Source organism: Rhipicephalus microplus, chromosome 9 (genome assembly GCF_043290135.1).
Source record: "Rhipicephalus microplus isolate Deutch F79 chromosome 9, USDA_Rmic, whole genome shotgun sequence".
NCBI classification, from domain to species: Eukaryota; Metazoa; Arthropoda; class Arachnida; order Ixodida; family Ixodidae; genus Rhipicephalus; species Rhipicephalus microplus.
In genome coordinates this window covers 5,351,762-5,371,710 of record NC_134708.1, presented here as the reverse complement: position 1 = coordinate 5,371,710, position 19,949 = coordinate 5,351,762, and the positions used below count along the sequence as shown (strand labels likewise).

The following is a 19,949-nucleotide window of genomic DNA, read 5'->3' as shown; positions in this document are numbered from 1 at the left end:
AATGACTACTACGGTATACTCAGAACAAAAAGTACTAAATGAGTCTAACGTAACGACGGTAATGCATGTTGTTCGGCAAGTTGGTTGATATATCTTGAAGACATATTTAAACTGTGCGAAGTAGACAACACGTTAGACACACAGAACAATCACAGACAAAGCGCAGCGTGCGTGTGATCGTCTGCGCTTCGCATGTGATCATTTTGTGTGTCTGACATGTTGTCTTGCTCATGCAGTTTAAATACGTAACGACAGTCTCGTTTTTTTTTAATCGTGATTCGTGGTATTTTGGGCACGCTATGCGCACGCACACATACAGACGTACATACTAACACACATAAGAAATTTTCACGTGATTGTGACGTTGGACGAGGCGGCAGTCGGCTTGTTCAAGACGAAACTCTCCCTTCGGGCGAAGTATTTATCATCATCATCATCAGCCTGACTACTCGCACTGCTAGGCAAAGGCATCTCCCATGATCTTCCAATCAACCCGGTCTTGAACTTTCTGCTGCCACATTATACCTGTGAACGTTTTAATCTTATTGGCCCACCTAATTTTAGGTCTTACCTTCATACGTTTGCCTTCTCTAAGAATATACTCAGTTACTCTTAAGAACCAATGGTTATCCTGCCTACGTGCTACGTGCCAGGCCCATGTCCATTTCTTCTTGGTTTCAACTATGATATCCTTAACCCCGGTTTGTTCCGTGACCCTCTCTGCTCTCTTCTTGTATCTTAATAGTACACCTATCATTTTTCATTCCATTGTTCACTGCGTCGTCCTCAATTTAAGGTCAAACCTCTTTGTAAGCCTCCAGGTTTCTGCTCCGTACGTAAGTATCGGCAAGATGCAGCTGTTATATACCTTCCTCTTGAGGGTTAGTTGCAGATTGGCATTCATTGTTTGAGAATGTTTGTCGAATGTGATCCACCCAATTCTTATTCTTCTAGTTTTTTAACTCTCATTGTTCGGCTCCGCGGTTACTACCTGTCCAAAGTAGACATATTCCTTCACAACTTCCAGCGTCTCTACACCTATAGCAAAGTGTTGTTTTCTGCCGAGACTGTTGCACATACTTTAGTTTTGTGCATATTAGTTTTCAGAACTACTCTTCTGTTTTCCGGTGTCTGGTTTAGTAATCATGAGCTGTAATTCATCCCCTGAGTTACTCATCAAGGCAACGTCATCAGTGAATCAGAGGTTGCTAAGATACTCTCCAATAACTCTTGTTCCTAACTCTTCCCAATCTGGAGTCCTGAAACCTTCTGTAAACACGCGGTGAATAGCATTGGAGAGATCGTGTCTCCTTGCCTTACACCCTTCTACATTGGGATTCTGTCACTTTCTTTATGAAGGACTATGGTGGCTGTGGATCCACTGTCGATTTCTTCCAGTATGCTTATGAAGGGTTTGTCGATGCCCTGATTGCGTGGTGCCTGAATTACTGCTGATGTCTCGACTGAGTCAAACATCTTCTCGTAATATATGAAAGCTATGTAGAGAGGTTGGTTGTATTCCACGCATTTCTCTTTTACTTGATTGATAGTATGAATAATGTCTATTGTGAAGTAGCCTGTGCAAAATTCTGCTTGGTCCTTCGGTTGATTTAACTATTATGTCACCTGAAATGAAAAAAAATAATTCTATTAGTTATTATTTTTGTGAATATTTTGTAGAGAACAGACAGTAAGCTGATAAGCCTGTAAATCTTAAAGTCCTTGACGTCTCCTATCTCATGGATTAAAATGATGTTGGCGTTCTTCCAAGATTCTGGTACCCTTAATTCTCGTCAAGATGCACTTCGTATATAAGGTGGCCAGTTTTTCTAACACAATTTCTTCACCATCTTTCAGCAGGTCCGTTGTTGTCTTATTTTCACCGGCGGCTTTGCCTCTTTTCATTCCTTCTATAGGCTTTCCTTAATTCCCCTGTCGTTACTGGTTGGATGTCGAATTCGTCAGGGCTGTTATTGCTTCTTACAACTTCATCCTGGTTGTTTCGGTTTCTGCACAGCTCTCTGTAGAACTCCTCCGCCACCTCAACTATACCCTATCCATATTGGTTACGACATTGCCTTCCTTGTCCCTTAATTCATAAATCCTATTTTTGCCTATGCGCAAGCTTGCCTTCACAACTTTTAGGCTTCTGCCGCTTTTTTCAGCCTGCTCAATTTTCTCTGTGTGATACGTTCTGATGTCGGCTGCCTTGCGCCTATTGATTAACCTCAAAAGCTTCTCTAGCTCTATTTTGTCGGTTGCATTTCAGGCTTTCATGGTTTGTCGTCTCTTAAAAAAATTTTTCGTCTCCTGAGATAGTTTGCTAGTGTCCTGTCTAGTGACTGTACCTCAGACTTCCATTACACACTCTTTGATGATACTAGTAAGATTATCGTTCATTCTGTCAACGCTAATTACCTCGTTTAGAGCCTCGAATCTATTCTGAAGCGGAACTCGGAATTCCTGTACTTTCCCTATCACCGCCAGTTTCTTAATTGGCTTCTTGCGTATCAGTTTATGCCTTTGTTTTTTTTAATCTAGGTGAATAAGAGCTCTTACCATCCTATGGTCACGGCATCGTATCTTGCCAACTACTTCGACATTTCGTACAATGCCTGCGTGTGCACACAGAATGAAGTCTACTTCATTTTGGTTTTGCCATTATTACTTCGACACGTCCACTTACGGTTAGCTCTCTTTCTGAAGAAAGTGTTCAAGATCCGTAAATTAATACGTTCTGCGAACTCCACTAACAACTCCCCTCTAGCATTTCTATATAACCAACGCCATCTTCCCCCACTGCGTGGTCTTCGGCCAATTTCTTTTCTACTTTGGCATAAAGTCGCCCACCAGCATAGTATAATGTGTCTTTACTTTACTAATGACTGACTCTACGTCTTCATGGAAGCGTTCAACCAAATTATCATGATGGCTCGATGTAGGCGCGTAGGACCTTTATCTTGTACCTTTTATATATATAGTGCTCAGGAAATGAAATCTTACAGCACAAGCAGTACATGCTGTACACTCATAATGGTGAGAAATGTCGTCGGCCGTCGAGTAATCTGATCATCGGCAGATCGCGTCGTCTTTTACACCTCAGCTATCGAACCTTCCAGCTGGCACTCGCGTAGCGTTTTCCAATAAACTTTACTATTTGCGCCACGCACGTTACCTTAACCCAGTGGCCTCAGACAATCACAAAGCTTCCCCAAAATTGCGGTGCGGTGTACACCGAGTGTTGAAAACAATCAGTTGTGTGGGCGAAACGCTAAATATTTTCAAATAAAACTGCCAGGGCAAGCACGGGACCGGGCTACTTGGCGAAGCACGGGAGAAGCTGCTTGCCGTGCAACGGGCGCAGTCAGGGTGGTGATGGTGATGATGATTATTCGTGCTTTGAGGCGCCACTGTATAAAAGAGCACTCTTTTCATTGGCCAGGCAGTACCTCTCATCATGACCCTGCTCAACATACCCGAGCGCCACAGTGCTACCAAGACCGAGCTCACCTTTCCCGTCGAGTTGCCGCCGCTGGGATACTCGGCGTACCGCATCACGGCGCAAAAGAGTGAGTGCCTTTCGGGGCTTCCTGTTGTAGTGATTTACGTCTTGTGTGCAGTTCCGATGCAAGTGGCTGACAGCTGGACGACATCGTATGAATTCACGTCTAAGAAAATTTTCGTAGCACGCACAAGAGACAGAAACACAAAGGAAGGGCAAATGAGCGCTACCCGTGAACGTCGGCAGGATATTGTCTTGGGAAGTGCAAATTCCCGTTGCATCGCAGCTGGGAGAGGGGAAAGAATTCATTCGGCTTGAGTGAGGGCAAGGGCTGGTGAGGTATGAGGGGGTCAGGGGCTCCCCTTTTTAACCTCCCTTCCATGCGGACGCCCATGACGCTACTTCACAACCGTTTATTTATTTTTACAGCGAAATCTGTTACGACATCACAACAACGGTCGCGTGCTCCGCAGTTGTCCGCCGCTGCCCGTAACTAGTATCTTGCAAAGTGAGAAAAAAACCTAAGTAAATAAAAAAACACGAAGGACCCAATGGTTTGAACCCGGGTCCCTTGCGTGCCAGCTCGGTATTCTAACAGTGAGCCGGTGCTTGACACTCCGTTGCAAACTGGCCTTAGGCAGGCTTTATGTTGAAAAAAGAATCGCGTTTTCATGAGTAGCGTTTTAGAAAAGCAACTGAACAACCAGGCATCACAGAAAGCGAGTTTCGCAATGAGTGAGCGGTCGAATGCTCTAACTCATTAGAAAAGCTTCATGCATAATTCTTCATCGTTGTTAACCATAGCATAAATAAAAATTACACAAGATTCATTGCAAGTGTGTAACGGGTTCCAAGCTTCTCCGAACAGTGACGAATGATGACGTAGTGAATGGTTTGGGATACTGCCGCAGGGATGTCTTTGATTCCATGTGTGATTTCATTCAAACTATCAAACGGGTACTATTTTAATGTCGCCTTTAGACATTTTTGTTATGAAAATGCGGTAATACTCAACTAATCTCTTCTAAGTTGTTCTGACCACGTCTGTACGGCAGTCTGATATATGAGGTCAATGCGTATTGCTAGTAGTCTTATTTCATTAATATACGAATAATTATCTTTTTAATTTTTATATATCTCCTAACATTTTCGAATGACCTCAGGAGGAATAGGCTTGCTTAAATGTTGTTTAATTATTTGTATTCTGCCCGTGTTCCACTTGACTCGCTGTGCACATCCCCTGTGCTCATCATTGGTGCTTGCATATCTAGTCTTTCTAAAAAAATACACTTGTGAGTTAGCGCTAGTTTGTTTCTTCTTTGTGTTCTTGTCTCTTGTGCGTGCTACTAAAATTTTCTAGCATGATTTTTTTGTGTTTTGGAGGACCCGATCAGATTTTATCCAATTTAATCTATTTGTGTTATAAAAAATGACCCAGAAGCATTACTTTTGTTGCGAGAACTCATTTTCATCAGGTATCGCGAAAGAAATGGGGCACAAGTATGGCCACCTTGGGCGCTATATGGAGATCAGTATGCTTATGAAAAAAAAAAGAAAGAACAGCGTGGAATTCTGACTGGACACACAAGATGAAGAAGGCGTGACAATAGCGCTGTTGATTCTTTCCCTTTGTGTCTCGTCTGAATTTAGCGCGCATCTTTTTCTTCTATTACAAGCGTGAACCGACTAGCCGATGTCTCAATCCCAACACTATGCTCATTGATTGATTGATATGTGGGGTTTAACGTCCCAAAACCACTATATGATTATGAGAGACGCCGTAGTGGAGGGCTCCAGAAATATAGACCACCTGGGGTTCTTTAACGTGCACTCAAATCTGAGCACACGGGCCTACAACATTTCCGCCTCCATCGGAAATGCAGCCGCCGCAGCCGGGATTCGACCAACAGTATGCTATGCTCAGCCAACTCGTCCACGCATTCTCATTCTTCTGTCGCATACGGTTAGAGGCGGTTCGCAGATGCCTGACTTATAAGTGTCAGTCGTTTTCCCTCTGCAACAGTACACCTTGACTTGCGTGCTAATTTGTCTGCATGACATGCGACTTCAGAGCTTTCAATAAGAAGATATTGTTTTTTAGACGTCATAGTGCCATGGTGTTCAAAGTGCATACTATATGTTTTGCAGATGCGTGTTGTACGTAAATTTCAGCCGGCGCCATATATACGTGCACCAACGTCTCTTTTGCCATCATTTCGATAAAATTCAAAGTAGTTTCGCACTAGTGAGGTTTAATTAGAGGCTAGTTGGTACGTATTCATATTTGATGCAATGCCAGGTATAACACGGGTCGAAAAGAACGGCTTCTTTTTTTTTTACATGAATGTGTTACCACCACGGTCCACCATGGCTCCGTGACGTATTTTCTTCACGGATATGAAGTTGTAAAATATTTACTAGCAGATTAGAAAAAAAGAAACGAGGGGAAAGGGTTCTGTAGAGTGGCATCGAACCAGCCATCTCGCACTCCTCAGAGCGCGACGCTAACTAAGCCACTAGACAACTTCTTTCCAATATGTTGACGGCGAGCCATTTATATACGCCATGTACCGCTGGCGGTCGTCAGAGCTCGGAAACTTCAGCGTGTTTTGTAATCAGTATCGGGATGGCACGACGGGCGCGCGCGCTTTAAGGGCCTGACCACACGCGTCTGCTGCAGCGCGTGGCTTTTTGACGCCGCACCCTCCTCCTATATGGTGAGAGAAGGCGCATGGCTTCGCGAAGCTGCGCGCCCTCCCTCTCTGTATGAGAGAGGGAGGGTTGATTCGTTAATGGAAAGAGCACGCTGCTCACACGCGAATTGTGACAGCCCGCGCTGTTCTTGTGTGGGCTCATTTCGTTCGTGCTTTCTGCTTGAGGTGTGCTCTGAAAGTTTCGAGCTGCTTGCCGTTCTTCGCGCGACATTGCAATTTGCTACTGCAACATTATTTATTTCACCCTCGTGGCGAAACAATGCACAACGAATGCTCAAGTATCTCTGCGAAGACACGTTTCACCTTCGTGTTATCCAGATTCCTGATGAGAAGGGTCAACCACGTCATTTTTTTTCTCCCTCTTTCTGTTTTTCGGTACGCGCGTCTTACCTGACAGAACATCAAAACATGAATCTTCGCACTATAGGGCCAAGCCTGAAGGAAGTGCGGAGCTGGACAGCTTTATAAACTTCTTTCGAAAAGTTAATTAAAGCGCGAAAACTTGACACGATCACTCACACACGCACACACCCATGCATCAAACACACAGCGCTTCTACTATCAAACTACTACTCTCAAAAACTACTATCGGGACAAAGATTTGTTAGCCCGTTTGAGAGTAGAAGCGGCTGAAATGACACGCGATGATTTTGATTGTGTTAGTGCACCCTCTATCTCGCTCATGCGGAAAGAACTATGTTTTTTGGATGGTGTGATAGACAATAACGGATAGTAATGTACGGGACTGGCACGTGTGCTTTTTGTTGTCTACCATTTTTTATTCTTTTTTCTTTTTTCTTTTTCACCTCCTTTATAAACTCTGACGTTCGCAATAAACGTTTAGTTGAAGTTAAGCGCTTGTGTTGTGTGTTCTTTGTAATAGTGGCTGCGCTTCCTAGCAAGATGGACAGCTTTGTTTGTTTATCTTCGGTTTTATTCTCCTCTCTTTCTATTTCTCTTCACTTCTATTTCGCTTCTTATGTTGCTTTTCTTTCTCCCTTTTTGTCGCTTGGCTTGCTTCCCTTTTTTTCTGTTTTTATATGTGGCTTTGCCTGCGTTTCGCCAAGTGGCGACGACAACAATCGACAACATGGGCTCCTAAAATGCCCCGCACTTTTAAAAAGAATCGCAGAAACTTGATTCGCAATCAATTGCATTTTTGTAATCTTTCTAACCCCTACGCAACGCACGGTAAATAAGAAACGCATTCGTGTAATATCGTGAATTGTCAAATTTCAGTTTGTGGGAAGAAAGTATGCGCAGATTATCACAAAACGGGAGTTTTTACTGACTTGTCACGAATAATGCACATGCAGAAAAAGAAGAGATGCATTTCGCTTCGGCCTCCTTGGAATTCCTGCTGCTGGAGCCCGAGCAGCGATTCGTCGAAAACGAGGTGAGCCCGCAATGACTGACGCCCGCATTTAGCGAGTGAGAACACGAGTCACAAGGGACGTTCACTCGAGAGAGAACGGAAACAGGGCTAAAAAACGTATGGCATATTCACTTGTGAACACTGAGGAATACAGTCGCGCGCCATATGAAGTATAATATTTGTGACGCAACTGCCCCGCCACGGTGGTCTAGTCGCTAAGGTACTCGGCTGCTGACCCGCATGTCGCGGGATTGAATCCCGGCTGCGACGGCTGCATTTTCGATGGAGGCGGAAATGTTGTAGGCCCGTGTGCTCAGATTTGGGTGCACGTTAAAGAACCCCAGGTGGTCGAAATTTCCGGAGCCCTCCACCACGGCGTCTCTCATAATCATGTGGTGGTTTTGGGACGTTAAACCCCACATATTAATTGTGACGCAACTCAGACAAGTAAAGAAAAAGGAAGAGACAGGACAGAGCTGCAGGTCCTATCTGGCGCCCTACCCTATCTCCTCTTTTTTTTCTTTGCTTGTCCGAGTTGCGCCACAAATATTTTATATTAAGCTATGAACTTTCAGCTCGTCCAAGAAACTGCACTCGCAGTATAAAAGTTATCGCACGAGCGTCGACTTTCCTAACGACCCAGGAGCCTAGTGGCACCTTTTGGGACTGTCGAAACCAAACTTGCGAATTCTTCTCTCCCTCATTGGCTGTTACATTCTCCAACAGTCGCTTCTACAACGAACTATACACTCTCTCTGTCTATTTTGAGCCTTCCGTTTGTTGCGATCAGCTTTATTCTTCGTGGGCCCCTATCTGAGCAAGTAGTTACAACGTTCTTGGGAAAGACGCGTTAAGGGCCAGCCTTAACGCGCCTTAACGCGTCGTACAGGCATAGCCTCCTTTATTTTCTGGCACTTGGCTACAGTGTACCAGTACACTCTAACTTGGCACTGCTTCGTTAAATCATCTTCATAAGACGGGAGTGGTCGCAGCTGAAGGAACAGCGAAAAAAGTGGGCAAAGCCTGCGTGATACCACCCTCTCCTCGAAAAAGTGCTCCGGGTAGTTGCGCTGTTGTAGCCGTTGGTCGGCGCTCGCGCGATAACTTTCACACTGAGCGTGACTGTACGTAGCGCGGGCACCCAGCGATTCCCGTTGGTGTACAGCCCCCCCCCCATTCCTTTTTCCTGCGTGTCGACGACGCCAGCGGCTGAGGCAGGTGAATTTCCCCGGCACGAGTAGGACTGTGTTTTGGGAGATAAGCTAACTCGGGGTGCGACATGCGCCTTGTAGATTAACACAATTTGCCCTTCCAAAGAAGCTTCACTACTGGTAAATCTGATGAAAACAAAGGAGATTTGTTCAAGTTATTGGCGTATACTTGCCAAGTGCCCACTTAGAGTCCCTAAGGCAACACGCGAGCCTACGCAGCTGCTCACTTCTTTATGTTTTTGCTGCTGATAATGACTAAGTATGCCTCAGTGCTTTGTAATGGCTGAGCATTAAAACACCCCCTTGTTGCGGCATTACACGTGTGTCGACGCCAGGTGAGATTCTACGCTTTTGCCACGCTATGTGAAACACATTAAGGTGGCTTCTTCTATATACTACATCACACTCATGCACGTATATTTTAAGCAGTTTTGAGCAATGGCGTGCCTTTGTGGTAGAACTCTTGCTTTCCAAGCAGACGGTCTGGGTTCAATTCTCAATAAGGCCGAAGATTCTTATGATTTATCTTAAGTGCACTTTTCTCGATTTTGCGCTCATAACCAATGACACCGACATGAAACCGACATCGACGCAAGAACTTCTGCGAAACGAGCTCTTTAACGCTATTGCATCAACAAGCTGTGTAAATGATTAGTTAGAATCAGAGATGTATGATTAAAGCAATATTTTGTTGCGTAAAATAGAGGATAAAACATTAAAATGCATATCACTTGCACACTTCTGCATCACCGATTTCGTCCCACCGCATGACACGTGATTCGCAGGTGATCTCTTTTGATATTGAACCGAAACTAGCCGCCCTACTGAAGCGACGTCAACTACGGGAGCGATTCACTAGAGGGGCTCATTAGACGTATCATCCTCACCGCCACCACCACCATCATCATCATCATCATCAACAGCCTGAACCACTGCAGAACAAAGACCTCTCCCATGATCCGCCAATCAACCCGGTCTTGTGCTTTGTGCTGCCACGTTATACCTGCAAACTTTAAGAGGCGAAGTTCATTAGTGTGAAGTGTGAAGGCTTTTTTACTGTTGTCCATCGTAGCCACCTCTGGTACTCGGAATGCTCACTAGATGGCACTGCGACGCTCGCTCCCACCATCAGCTCGTTCACGCGGCAGCAACTTGTGAGCGGCGCGAGCGAGTTCATTCGCGAAGGGCTCAACCGAGACCTGGCCTTCGTGCGGGCCGTAACCCAAAGAACGCCGCAAGGAACTCTTTGTCACGATTCGACAGCTAGGCAAACCGCACGCGTTCTTCACACATTCTGCCGCAGAAGTACACTGGGACAGGCTCCTCGAAACTCCGGAACGGCTGAGAGAGGGATTCATGGTTTTACCGATGTACCTCCGGAGCTTCGCCAACTCATCATCGTTCACTCTGTGGATGTGCTGTAATTTTTTTAATCTCATCGGCCCACCTAAATTTCTCTCTCCCCCTCGTGCGTTTGCCTTCCCGCGCTACGTACACGTATATACTGAGCGATTATGCATATATACCAGGCCAAAATTACTGCATTTAAGCAAAGCAAGAGGTGTTATCAGTGTGGCAGTTACGAGGTAAATGAAGGAAGCGGACAACCTGCCAAGCGAGTGATACGCGCATGCGCGCAGCGCTACCGCCTCGAGCTGGACACCACCAGCGGCCTGGTGCGACGCGTGACTCTCCTCGGCCAGGAGAGCGGCGTTTCGCTGCGCCAGTCCTTCTACGCGTACAGCGTGGAGGCCAGGAGGCAGACGGCGGCCACCGCGGGCGGGGCGTACTCCTTCGACCCGGACATGAACAGGCCCCTGGATCTGGGAAACAAGGTCACCTACCGAGTAGTGCAGGTATATTGATTGATTGATTGATTGATTGATTGATTGATTGATTGATTGATCGATTGATTGATTGATTGATTGATTGATTGATTGATTGATTGATTGATTGATTGATTGATTGATTGATTGATTGATTGATTGATTGACCTTCGAGTGATAACAGCTGCCGCCGTGTCCTGTGTACGACGTACGTGCCATGTTATCTCAACAGGATAGTACCACGCGCCACTTTCGTTTCGTTTGGTTTTCGCACACAAAGCCTGTCAGGAGTGCTCAGCGCAAACTGCGCCTCACTGTTCGAGAAGAATCGCGATTATTGTATATCGTTCTGTTAAGATTGCACGCAAGACACGAACACTCGGGATTATTTCAGAGCTTGCGCGACGACCAGTGAAGGCTAGAATATTCGACGGCAAACGTATAAATGCCGACGCGCTTCACCGCTTGTCAGTTGATCGACGGCGGACGCTCTGTTCACCGCTTACTGTAATCTGAGTTTCCGTTTACCGGTCACAAGTTCGGCCCAATGAGCAGTTCTAATCTGAACATCCAGCTTGCTACCTTCGCCCACTTCATGACCTCGTGACAATTCGATAACCTTCTGTTTCAGTTCAGAAGCTCGCGAAAAGGCTTCGGCCAATCTTAAGATACTGAACAAAACTTTTGCGACCATAATCTTCAACTGTATTGAAAGCTGGGGTCCTGAAATTAATAGAGACAATTTTCATTCCCCAGAAAGTACAAAAAAAAATGATGAATTTCGTGCGTTTTTCACAGACTGCCGCGTCTAGCGGCATCGGTGTGAACTACGAGAGGTGACGTCACACCCACTATAGAAACGGGCAAGCACAAAATGCCAGCCGTCACCCACGTCTCTCAGCTTGCTCATCTCCCCCTTTGGTTCGCAGAACCGGTATGAACGGCACCGGTTGCGGAAAATGCATCCGGATGAGCAAAGCATCGGCGCTTTTGTAGAAGGGGAAGAGTGGAATGAAAAGAGTGGTAGAGAACATGAAAAAAGACAAGAATACGTGCACCCTGCATGCACCTCGGCGATTGTGACGTAATGGCTCCCATTCGCGGGCAGCCGCCGCGCGCTGACAATCCACCAAAAATACAGTCAACTGTTCAAAAATATACGGGAACTCTGTTCATGAGACCAGTCGCATCTTCCGAGTATAATTTCCAAGTTTCGCCAGTTTTGGCACTTTTTGTTCAGTATCCCTTCATTTCCACGGTAACCCAATGAATTATTTGACCGGAAACACTTGGCCCTCCAGGAAATCAGAGTGGTTCAGCCCGATTTTCGCTCAACGTTGAGACACGTTGAACCGGCGGACATTCGCGAAATATGAACGCGGCGTCCGTCCACTGGCACCTGCCAGGCTGTGTGGTTGTCAGAGACATACAGTCACCAGCCTTTACCACAAAATTTTGTCGGTATCAAAGTCTGTCCAGTACAAGACGAATCAATTCTTGATGGTGGCCGAAATATTCTAAATGGATCATGTATAACACGGCTGGAGCAGTAATTGTTTCTGGCACTCTGCATTTTCTCGCTTCTAAGCATACTCTGTTTCAACTTCTGTTTTGCCACTTGCCGTATACAGCGAATCACCTGAACAAACAATTGATCCCGAGCCGTTGTGCATGCAAACAAAATGACAAAAGAGCGCGCTAAATCTCCTTAATGTTTAAACGTTTCTGTGAGATTTCTATTTCATGTGTGGTCGGGCTTGTTGGCGCAGGGTCCACTTGTGACGGAGGTGCACCAGATTTTCGACCAGTGGTTGTCGCAGGTGATCCGTCTGTACAAGAACAGCCAATTCATTGAGTTCGAGTGGATTGTCGGACCGCTGCCGAGCGGGTAAGCCTGGCCAATGGTATCCACCTTCCATAATCCCGTTTCGAACGAAAAACAGGCCTGCGTTAAAGTGAGCTAGCTCACTTTACCTGCGTTTATGAAGAGTCCCTAAACCCCCGAGGTCGGAAATTAACTATAGTGTAGCACTTGTGCAGGATTCTTCCACAAATACGCAGCCACGGGACTTATTCAAAGTTGTAACGTAATAGCGGAGGTACTCGTGTTTGCTGATCAAAAAAGTGGCCCCCGCTCACTTCTCTCCTTCCTTCGCTAAGCGCGTTCATCGACTCGTCTCTACTGAAATTCCCCAGATCTTTTTTACGTGCGGAGTCACGCGATGTCGCGCTTCGGCGTCGGCGCCGTCCACACGCCCACTGCGCATGCTCGCTCCCCTGCCCCCTCCTTTCGCCTCGCAAGGCCGACACAGGAAGTGTCTGCTAGAAAAAAAGCCGACTGCTCGCGCTGCGCAACCGTTCACTGCTCACCCCGTATATGTAAGCACTGGATCGCGCGTTCGGAATTCAGTCAAGGGCGCCTTTACTTGGCTGTCGCTTGACTGGACACTTTGCTTTACTCGAGCAGATGCCATGAAAGCAACAGTACCTTCAACAATTAGTGGGGCACAACCCAATATCAGCGTCCCTGCTTAGAAGTACTTGTTGCTGGGCTAGTTGATTCATAATTTTGAGGGAAACTTCTAGACGCCTAAACCACCACAGGAAGAAAGACACACAGAGAAAAAAGTATTTCTAAAACACCGAGCGCCTCCACCTGTGGGAAAATACACGCTTCGATGTATGTGGTTTGCGTGGTGGGTGTGACGTACTTAATCCCACTTTGTTGCGGCCGGGTTTACATCGGCCAAACTGGACGGTGTTTGAACATTAGAATTAGGGCCCAGAAGCTTTCGATTGGAAATAATTCAGGAGCACATTTGCCTGCGCATTGCCGTTCCTGTTCTTGTGAGGTGATGTTTTCAAACGTTTCTGTCGTCGCAAAAAGCTCAGATGCTGTGGCCCGCGAAATAATGGAAGCGTTATGGATAAAGAGGAAAGGTGACCTTTGTATAAATGACACGTCAGTCGTTTTGCTCATGTCTGAGTTTGATTTTCGCGCTTCGTTGCCTGATATGCCTTTTGAATGTCCTCAGTTGTTGTTTGTGGTCATGTGACTAGGTGAAGTAGTGCGTTTGCACATGTGTGGTGTGGCTATATATTTCCTACGTTTCTCCTGCAAATAAATCAGTTGCGAGTTGACGCTATTTTTTCTGTGTGCATTTCTTTGTGTGGTGGTTTAGGCGTCTAAAAGTTTCCCTCAGCCCCACCACTCGTTGAAGGCAACGCTTCCCCTTCATTCAATGAATAAGAATGATAAGCACAAAATGACAATTAAGCATTCCCAAATTATACACAATTACGCAAAATTCACGCGATACCCCACCATCGTCTGAAACGTATTTAGTCAAGTTCCCCCCATGGAAGATGCGGGCAGCTTTTTCTCTTCTGTTGCGATCCCGATTGAAGCGCCACCGACGAATCTCGTTTGCTGATGCTCGTTTTCGATAGCCATGTTTTTCCTAACACTTTTCAAGCAGCCGGGTGAAACGCGCCCCACTCACTAATGACGGGGGATTGACGGGAATAAAAAGACGCGTCGCGTCTGCATATCGTCCGCTGAAAGATGCGTAGCAATGTACTTCAGGCATACGTGGCTATGGAAATATTCCAAGTTAGGAAGAACATGACGGCAAACAACGGCTGCGTGTGAGAGAGGACCGGGAGAGAGATCACTCGGTGCTTAGACAAAAAAATTCCGCCATATCCACGAAGTGAATGATGATGAGTGGGCGAAGCTCCGGAGGTAAACCTGGTAAACCATGAATCCTCTGTACATTTTGCCCACTCGATTTTATTACATCGCTCCCCCTAGCGTACGTCGCCGCACTAAATCGAACGATTGTCTTCAACCAATGACACGCGTCATATGTGACATCATTCCTATTTTATAAGATCTCGCGGTTTTCATCAACTACAAGTACCACTTTCTAGTTTATAACATCTTGCATCTTTTCATCATCAGCTACAAGTACCACCATCTAGTAAACACTACAAGAACTAAACGAGAGGTGGCTACATACAGGAGACGGTACCGCCATCTAGTGAACACTGCAAGAACTAAACTAGAGGTAGCTACATACAGGGGACGGTACCACCATCTAGCGAACACTGCAAGAACTAAACTAGAGGTGGCTACATACAGGCTACAGGGGACGCACAGCCCACGCCCTAAGGAGCTTCGCCCCTAAAAAGGAAAAAATTTAAGGACTTTAGCCTCGCTTACTAAGGGCCTTTCCACGCGCTATCCGCACAGCCGCAACGCACGTGTAAGAATCCCTGCCGCAACCAAGCGGAGGGTGAAATAGCGTCGCCGATTCGCTCACTTGCCCGCCGCTTGGGTGCGGCAGGGGTCTCGGAACGTGCGTTGCGGCTGCGCATGCGGAAAGCGCGTGGGGCGTTCCTGGTCGCACGTTGGCGTACGCGCGTACCAGTGAACAGGCAAACAAGTTTCTTTTGTGGATGATATGGCCAGGTGCGAATGCTGACGTCAAGGCCAGCGTTGGGGCACGGCAGGACTAGAGGAGCGGCACGCTTGCACTCTCTTACGGCCTGCGCTTCGTGTCTAGTTCGCACCTTTCACCGCCGCTAGCTCATGGCACTACGGCCCGATCCTCACCAGACCGGCCGTGCCCTCACTAAGGGCCGTTCCACGCGCTTCCCGCACAGCCGCAACGCACGTGCCGGGATTCCTGCCGCACGCAAGCGGGGGACAAATATGCCAATGTGGGCGACGCTCTTTCCCCCTCTGCTTGGGTGCGGCAGGTGTGCCGGCACATGCATTGCGGATGTGCGGGAAGCGCGTGGAACAGCCCTAAAGTCTCTTCATTTAAGCAAACGACATTCTCTTCCGCGCGCTAATTTTCTCCTCGATTCAAATCCAAACTCGTGCAGCAAGCGTGGTCGGCTCGCTTGGTCAGAAGCAATGAGGTGGTCAGAAGCGAGGCGCTGACTGATAAAAAGGGGAAGGAAGACGGTTGGCTCAAGCGCCCCCACTAGTCGATCGCTGCAACGAGATTTGAGGAATCTGCCCTCTAGTCCAGCCATGGTAGGGTCTACCCAAAGGCCCGGAGATGAAAAGGAATCGTTTCTTTAGAATTGTAATGCGCCCGTGGTTTGTAGAGTTGCCGCGCGACGGAATTCTGAACTCGATTGACGCGCGTTTACTTTAAATGTGAAAGTATTACCGGAGGGGGTTAAGGAATAAACCGCGCCGCACAGTCCGGGTCACTTGCGCACTTAGGTGGTGACCTATGGCAAGTGCTGTGCTTTCTGCCTGCAGAACTCGGCGAGTTTCCTGATGCCTTCACAACTTGCGCCCTCGTGGTGTGTGCAGGGCAAGCACGGACGTGACGACGCGTTACGAGACGTCCTTGGACAACGACGGCGTCTTCTTCACCGATTCCAACGGGATGTTCTCCGTCATGCGAAGGTCCGAGCCCCGCGAGTATCGATTGATTATTAAAACGTGTGCTACTTTAAATGTATTTCATTAAGGCTGATCGGTAACAGTATTAAAGTGGCCCTGCAACGCTTTACCAAGCTATAATCGAATGGCCTCCTTAAAAAAGTTCATTGCTTCACGATTCGACCACCGCAAAAATTTGTAGACTGCCAAGTACGAACGGAGTCAAAGGATTCAAGTTCTTCCTCTCTTCTTCAGAACTAGCAAAAGCCCTGAACGATACTCAAGAGACGGATGGAAAAGGGTAAAGGAGCTACGTCTGTTCGAAAGCGCACGTCATGGCTAGGTTGCTCTAGAGAGCGGCTATATATCTATTTATAATTATGGTTTTCAGCACTTTCTTCACTTTCTTGTCTTTTTTATTTTTATTGCGATAGCAATTATGTAGGATACCCTTATATATATATATATATATTGTAAGGACGAGAAATAAGAGACAACGCCTTTGCTGCAGGCCGGCTGTTCTTATTCTGCTTCGTCTTCCTCCTCTTCCTTCCTAGCATGCGAGTCTGTGCCAGAGAGAGTTCCAGTTTCGGTTTTCGTCATTACACTCGGCCATGACTGCTAGCATTGTCGTTGGGCCAAACGACAATGTTCTGGTAGGTAAGGCTAGCTGCAGCAGTTGACAGTGCTTCAGGTGGGCGAGGTTGGCTACATCGTCGTGGTCGGTCTCGACCACGCTGGAAGTTTGTCGAAATTGGCTCCGGCGGCCGACACTGGCTATGTCGTCTGGGTCGTTCACCGTGTCGTGATGGAGACTGGGTCCTGTGCGCGCGCGGAGCTGGCGGTAAAGTTTTTGGTGGGTGGGCTTGACTTTGTCGCCGTGGTCGAACTCGTCCATGATGCAACGTTTCCTGACAACTCGTAGAATGCAGTTCAGGTGGACGGCCCTGACTGTTCCGGCAAGGTCGCAGAGTAACCTGGAAACGCTGGTGTTTGTCCCACCGTCGCTGGTGGACTGAACTGCAGCGGGATGCCCTGCGAGGCAGCCATGATGACGTTTGGGCCATTTCTTGAAATGAGATGGGACGCAGCTCATGGTTGGGCATAAATACCACAGCAGAACTCCCAGACGTAGTCGAGCCGGTGGCTTCTGGCGAACTGTCATGTGCAAACATCGTATGCTGGGAGGAAACAGCAGGAGGGCTGGTCCTCGGCAAGTTCTCGATGGCAGTGGCCTCAGCGTAGCTAGGTATCTGGGCTTTCTCGAAGGAAACGTTCCTTGGTAGCCGAGTGTCTGCGTGGCTGAGCATGATCGTGGTCTGGTAGGGTTCAGTTGTGTCTAATACAATAGGATTGAGTGCCTCGATGTCCTCAGACGACGAGCGCGAGGGCCGTATCTCCGGACGAAGGTCTGGTGGCGGTATTTTCAGGTCGAATACCGATGCAGAGTCCGGGACCTGTAGTGTAGGATTCCAGCCACTTCGGTCAGGGTCAGCAGCAGGGAACTCCTGGCAGCATTCCGTTGACGAGCTGCAACGAACGATTGCAGCCTCGAGGCGGGGCGCTGCCTGGGCTCCATCCTCGGCCTCGGGGAAGATCGAGCTGGACTTGCTGGAGTCACAGGAAATCCGTCCGAAAGCGGCAATCAGGGCTGCACTCCATTCTGCCCAGGACTGCTGCCTGGCGCCTTCGTACCTGTGCCATGCTGCGGCAGCATCCCGCAGGCGATCTATGGCCATGTCCCACTTCTGCTCTTCAGTCGTTCCGAGAGCGTTGACGGTTGCCACCCATTCCTCGGCGTCGTCCTGGAAGCCGCGAAATTCCGGTAGCGCGAAGGAAATCGGCGATGGCGGGACGGCGGGCAGAACTCCGAAATGTGCCCCCGCCAAGCAGTTCACTTGCTCCGATACCTCCGCGAGAGAACGCCGGAGATTGCGACGGTTCTCGGGCGAGCTTACCTCGAAGTTTTGTGCGGCGGCCGCAGCCAACATGGCATTGAGTGCGCACAATGTTGGCAAGATGGCAGGACATAGCTTGGAACTCGACGCTATGAGGGCGTTGGTCGTGACACGGAGTTGCGCGATGGTATGCTGCAGCTCCGCTGCGCTGTCGTGTGATCCGCACGAAGAGCCAAGGCCCGCCTCTGCGGAGGATACAGTGACTGCGGTATTCGAGGTGGTACAATTCTTGACCAAGGACGCGTGGACGGCGTCCCTTGGAAATCCAGCTGTGGTCGGATTCGTGGACATGGGTTCCAGGGCGCTGGAAGCGTCAACGACGTTCCCAGGCAAGCGGAACCCGTGTGATGAGTTGTGACCTGGTACTGTGGCGTAGATGAAGCGGTCTTGCGCCGCCGGGTAGGCCTCGACGCCGTACACGGTGGGTGCTTGAAGCGCCGACAGGTTGCCAGGTATGGAGGAGGCATGTACGCCATCCCTAGGTGAGAGAGGCCCGTGCGCATGGTTGCCGCGACGTGTCGCGTCCCAGGACAAGTTTCCCGGAACCACAACGGAGGCCTGGACGCCATCCGTCGGTGCTGGGATCGATGCTGGCCGCGACGGACGCCTTGCGGGTCCCATCAGCGAAGAAGCGTGACGGCGAGGAGGCCTTGACGCCGTCCCCGAACGGTGGTGTCAGTAAACAGCTGCCGAGGAGGGCTTGACGCCGTCCTCAAGCGACGCTTACCGCGGCTGCACGTCGGCGGGCGTTCTGGATGACGAAACCGAGACGTAAGCCGTTTTCTTCGCCGGCTGCGCCATTGTAAGGACGAGAAATAAGAGACAACGCCTTTGCTGCAGGCCGGCTGTTCTTATTCTGCTTCGTCTTCCTCCTCTTCCTTCCTAGCATGCGAGTCTGTGCCAGAGAGAGTTCCAGTTTCGGTTTTCGTCATTACAATATATATATATATATATATATATATATATATATATATATATATATATATATATATATATATATATATATATATATATATATATATATATATAAGGGAAAGAAGTGTATACCTAAGGGCTCGTTTTTCCGTGTTTTAACACAATATTAATGAGATCAAACAGACAGTAATTCCAAGGAATGTACAGGGTAAATTATTAGAACCAATTGAATGTAAATAAGAAGAAAGAAAAGTGGATGAAAAAATAACCAGCCGTGAGCACGGCTGGTTATTTTTTCATCCACTTTTCTTTCTTTTTATTTACATTCATTGGTTCTAATAATTTCCCCTGTACATTCCTTGGAATTACTGTATGTTTGATCTCATTAATAATATATATATATATATATATATATATATATATATATATATATATATATATATATATAGAGAGAGAGAGAGAGAGAGAGAGAGAGAGAGAGAGAGAGAGAGAGCGCCTACATGCGGGCACGAGACGGCGTTCGCGGTAACTGTGCAGTTCACGATGTTCAAATCAGTGAATAGGTTTGGACTTATGGCCTGGTCATTTGGCTTTATGGAATGATTTGTCGAGAGAAGAGCGAGCGATTGCTGAATTTGAGAGTCAACTGTAAATTCCAAGCCACGTGCTGCGCTCTAATGCTTGACTCACATGTTACCACGAGCCTCGATTACTGATCGGAATGCAGCGTTTTTTGACCACCTTGGTAAAGTGTTGCAAAGTCCCCTAATACATACAAGTTAATTAAACACACGTAAAGCCAGCGAGATAGTGCAGTGTAAGAGTGAGTGCAGAGTGCATTGGACTTTGGTTCGCGCAGACTGAATGACTCTCTGGATCCCAAGTCAGTGGCCTCCAGCTACTATCCGGTCGTTTCATGGATTTACATTAAGGTAAGACACATCAAATGCAGCCTGTCTCATGCAAATGGAACCAAGGTTTTCTCCCAGCAGTCTCTCATGCTCTAAGTGTTTGAAAACATACAGACGCCCAGTTTTAAGT

At 47.6% G+C, this 19,949-nt stretch overlaps 1 protein-coding gene across 1 annotated transcript in view; it reads left to right on the top strand.

Moving 5' to 3' along the window:
- Window positions 1-19,949, top strand: part of LOC119164824 (lysosomal alpha-mannosidase) — a 158,073-nt gene that overhangs the window by 131,841 nt on the left and 6,283 nt on the right. The window contains exons 15-20 of the mRNA XM_075873021.1: window positions 3,443-3,569; window positions 7,533-7,612; window positions 10,443-10,658; window positions 12,398-12,516; window positions 15,964-16,059; window positions 19,768-19,840. Of these exons, the coding sequence (XP_075729136.1) occupies window positions 3,443-3,569; window positions 7,533-7,612; window positions 10,443-10,658; window positions 12,398-12,516; window positions 15,964-16,059; window positions 19,768-19,840 (711 nt within the window). The remainder of the gene's footprint in view (window positions 1-3,442; window positions 3,570-7,532; window positions 7,613-10,442; window positions 10,659-12,397; window positions 12,517-15,963; window positions 16,060-19,767; window positions 19,841-19,949) is intronic.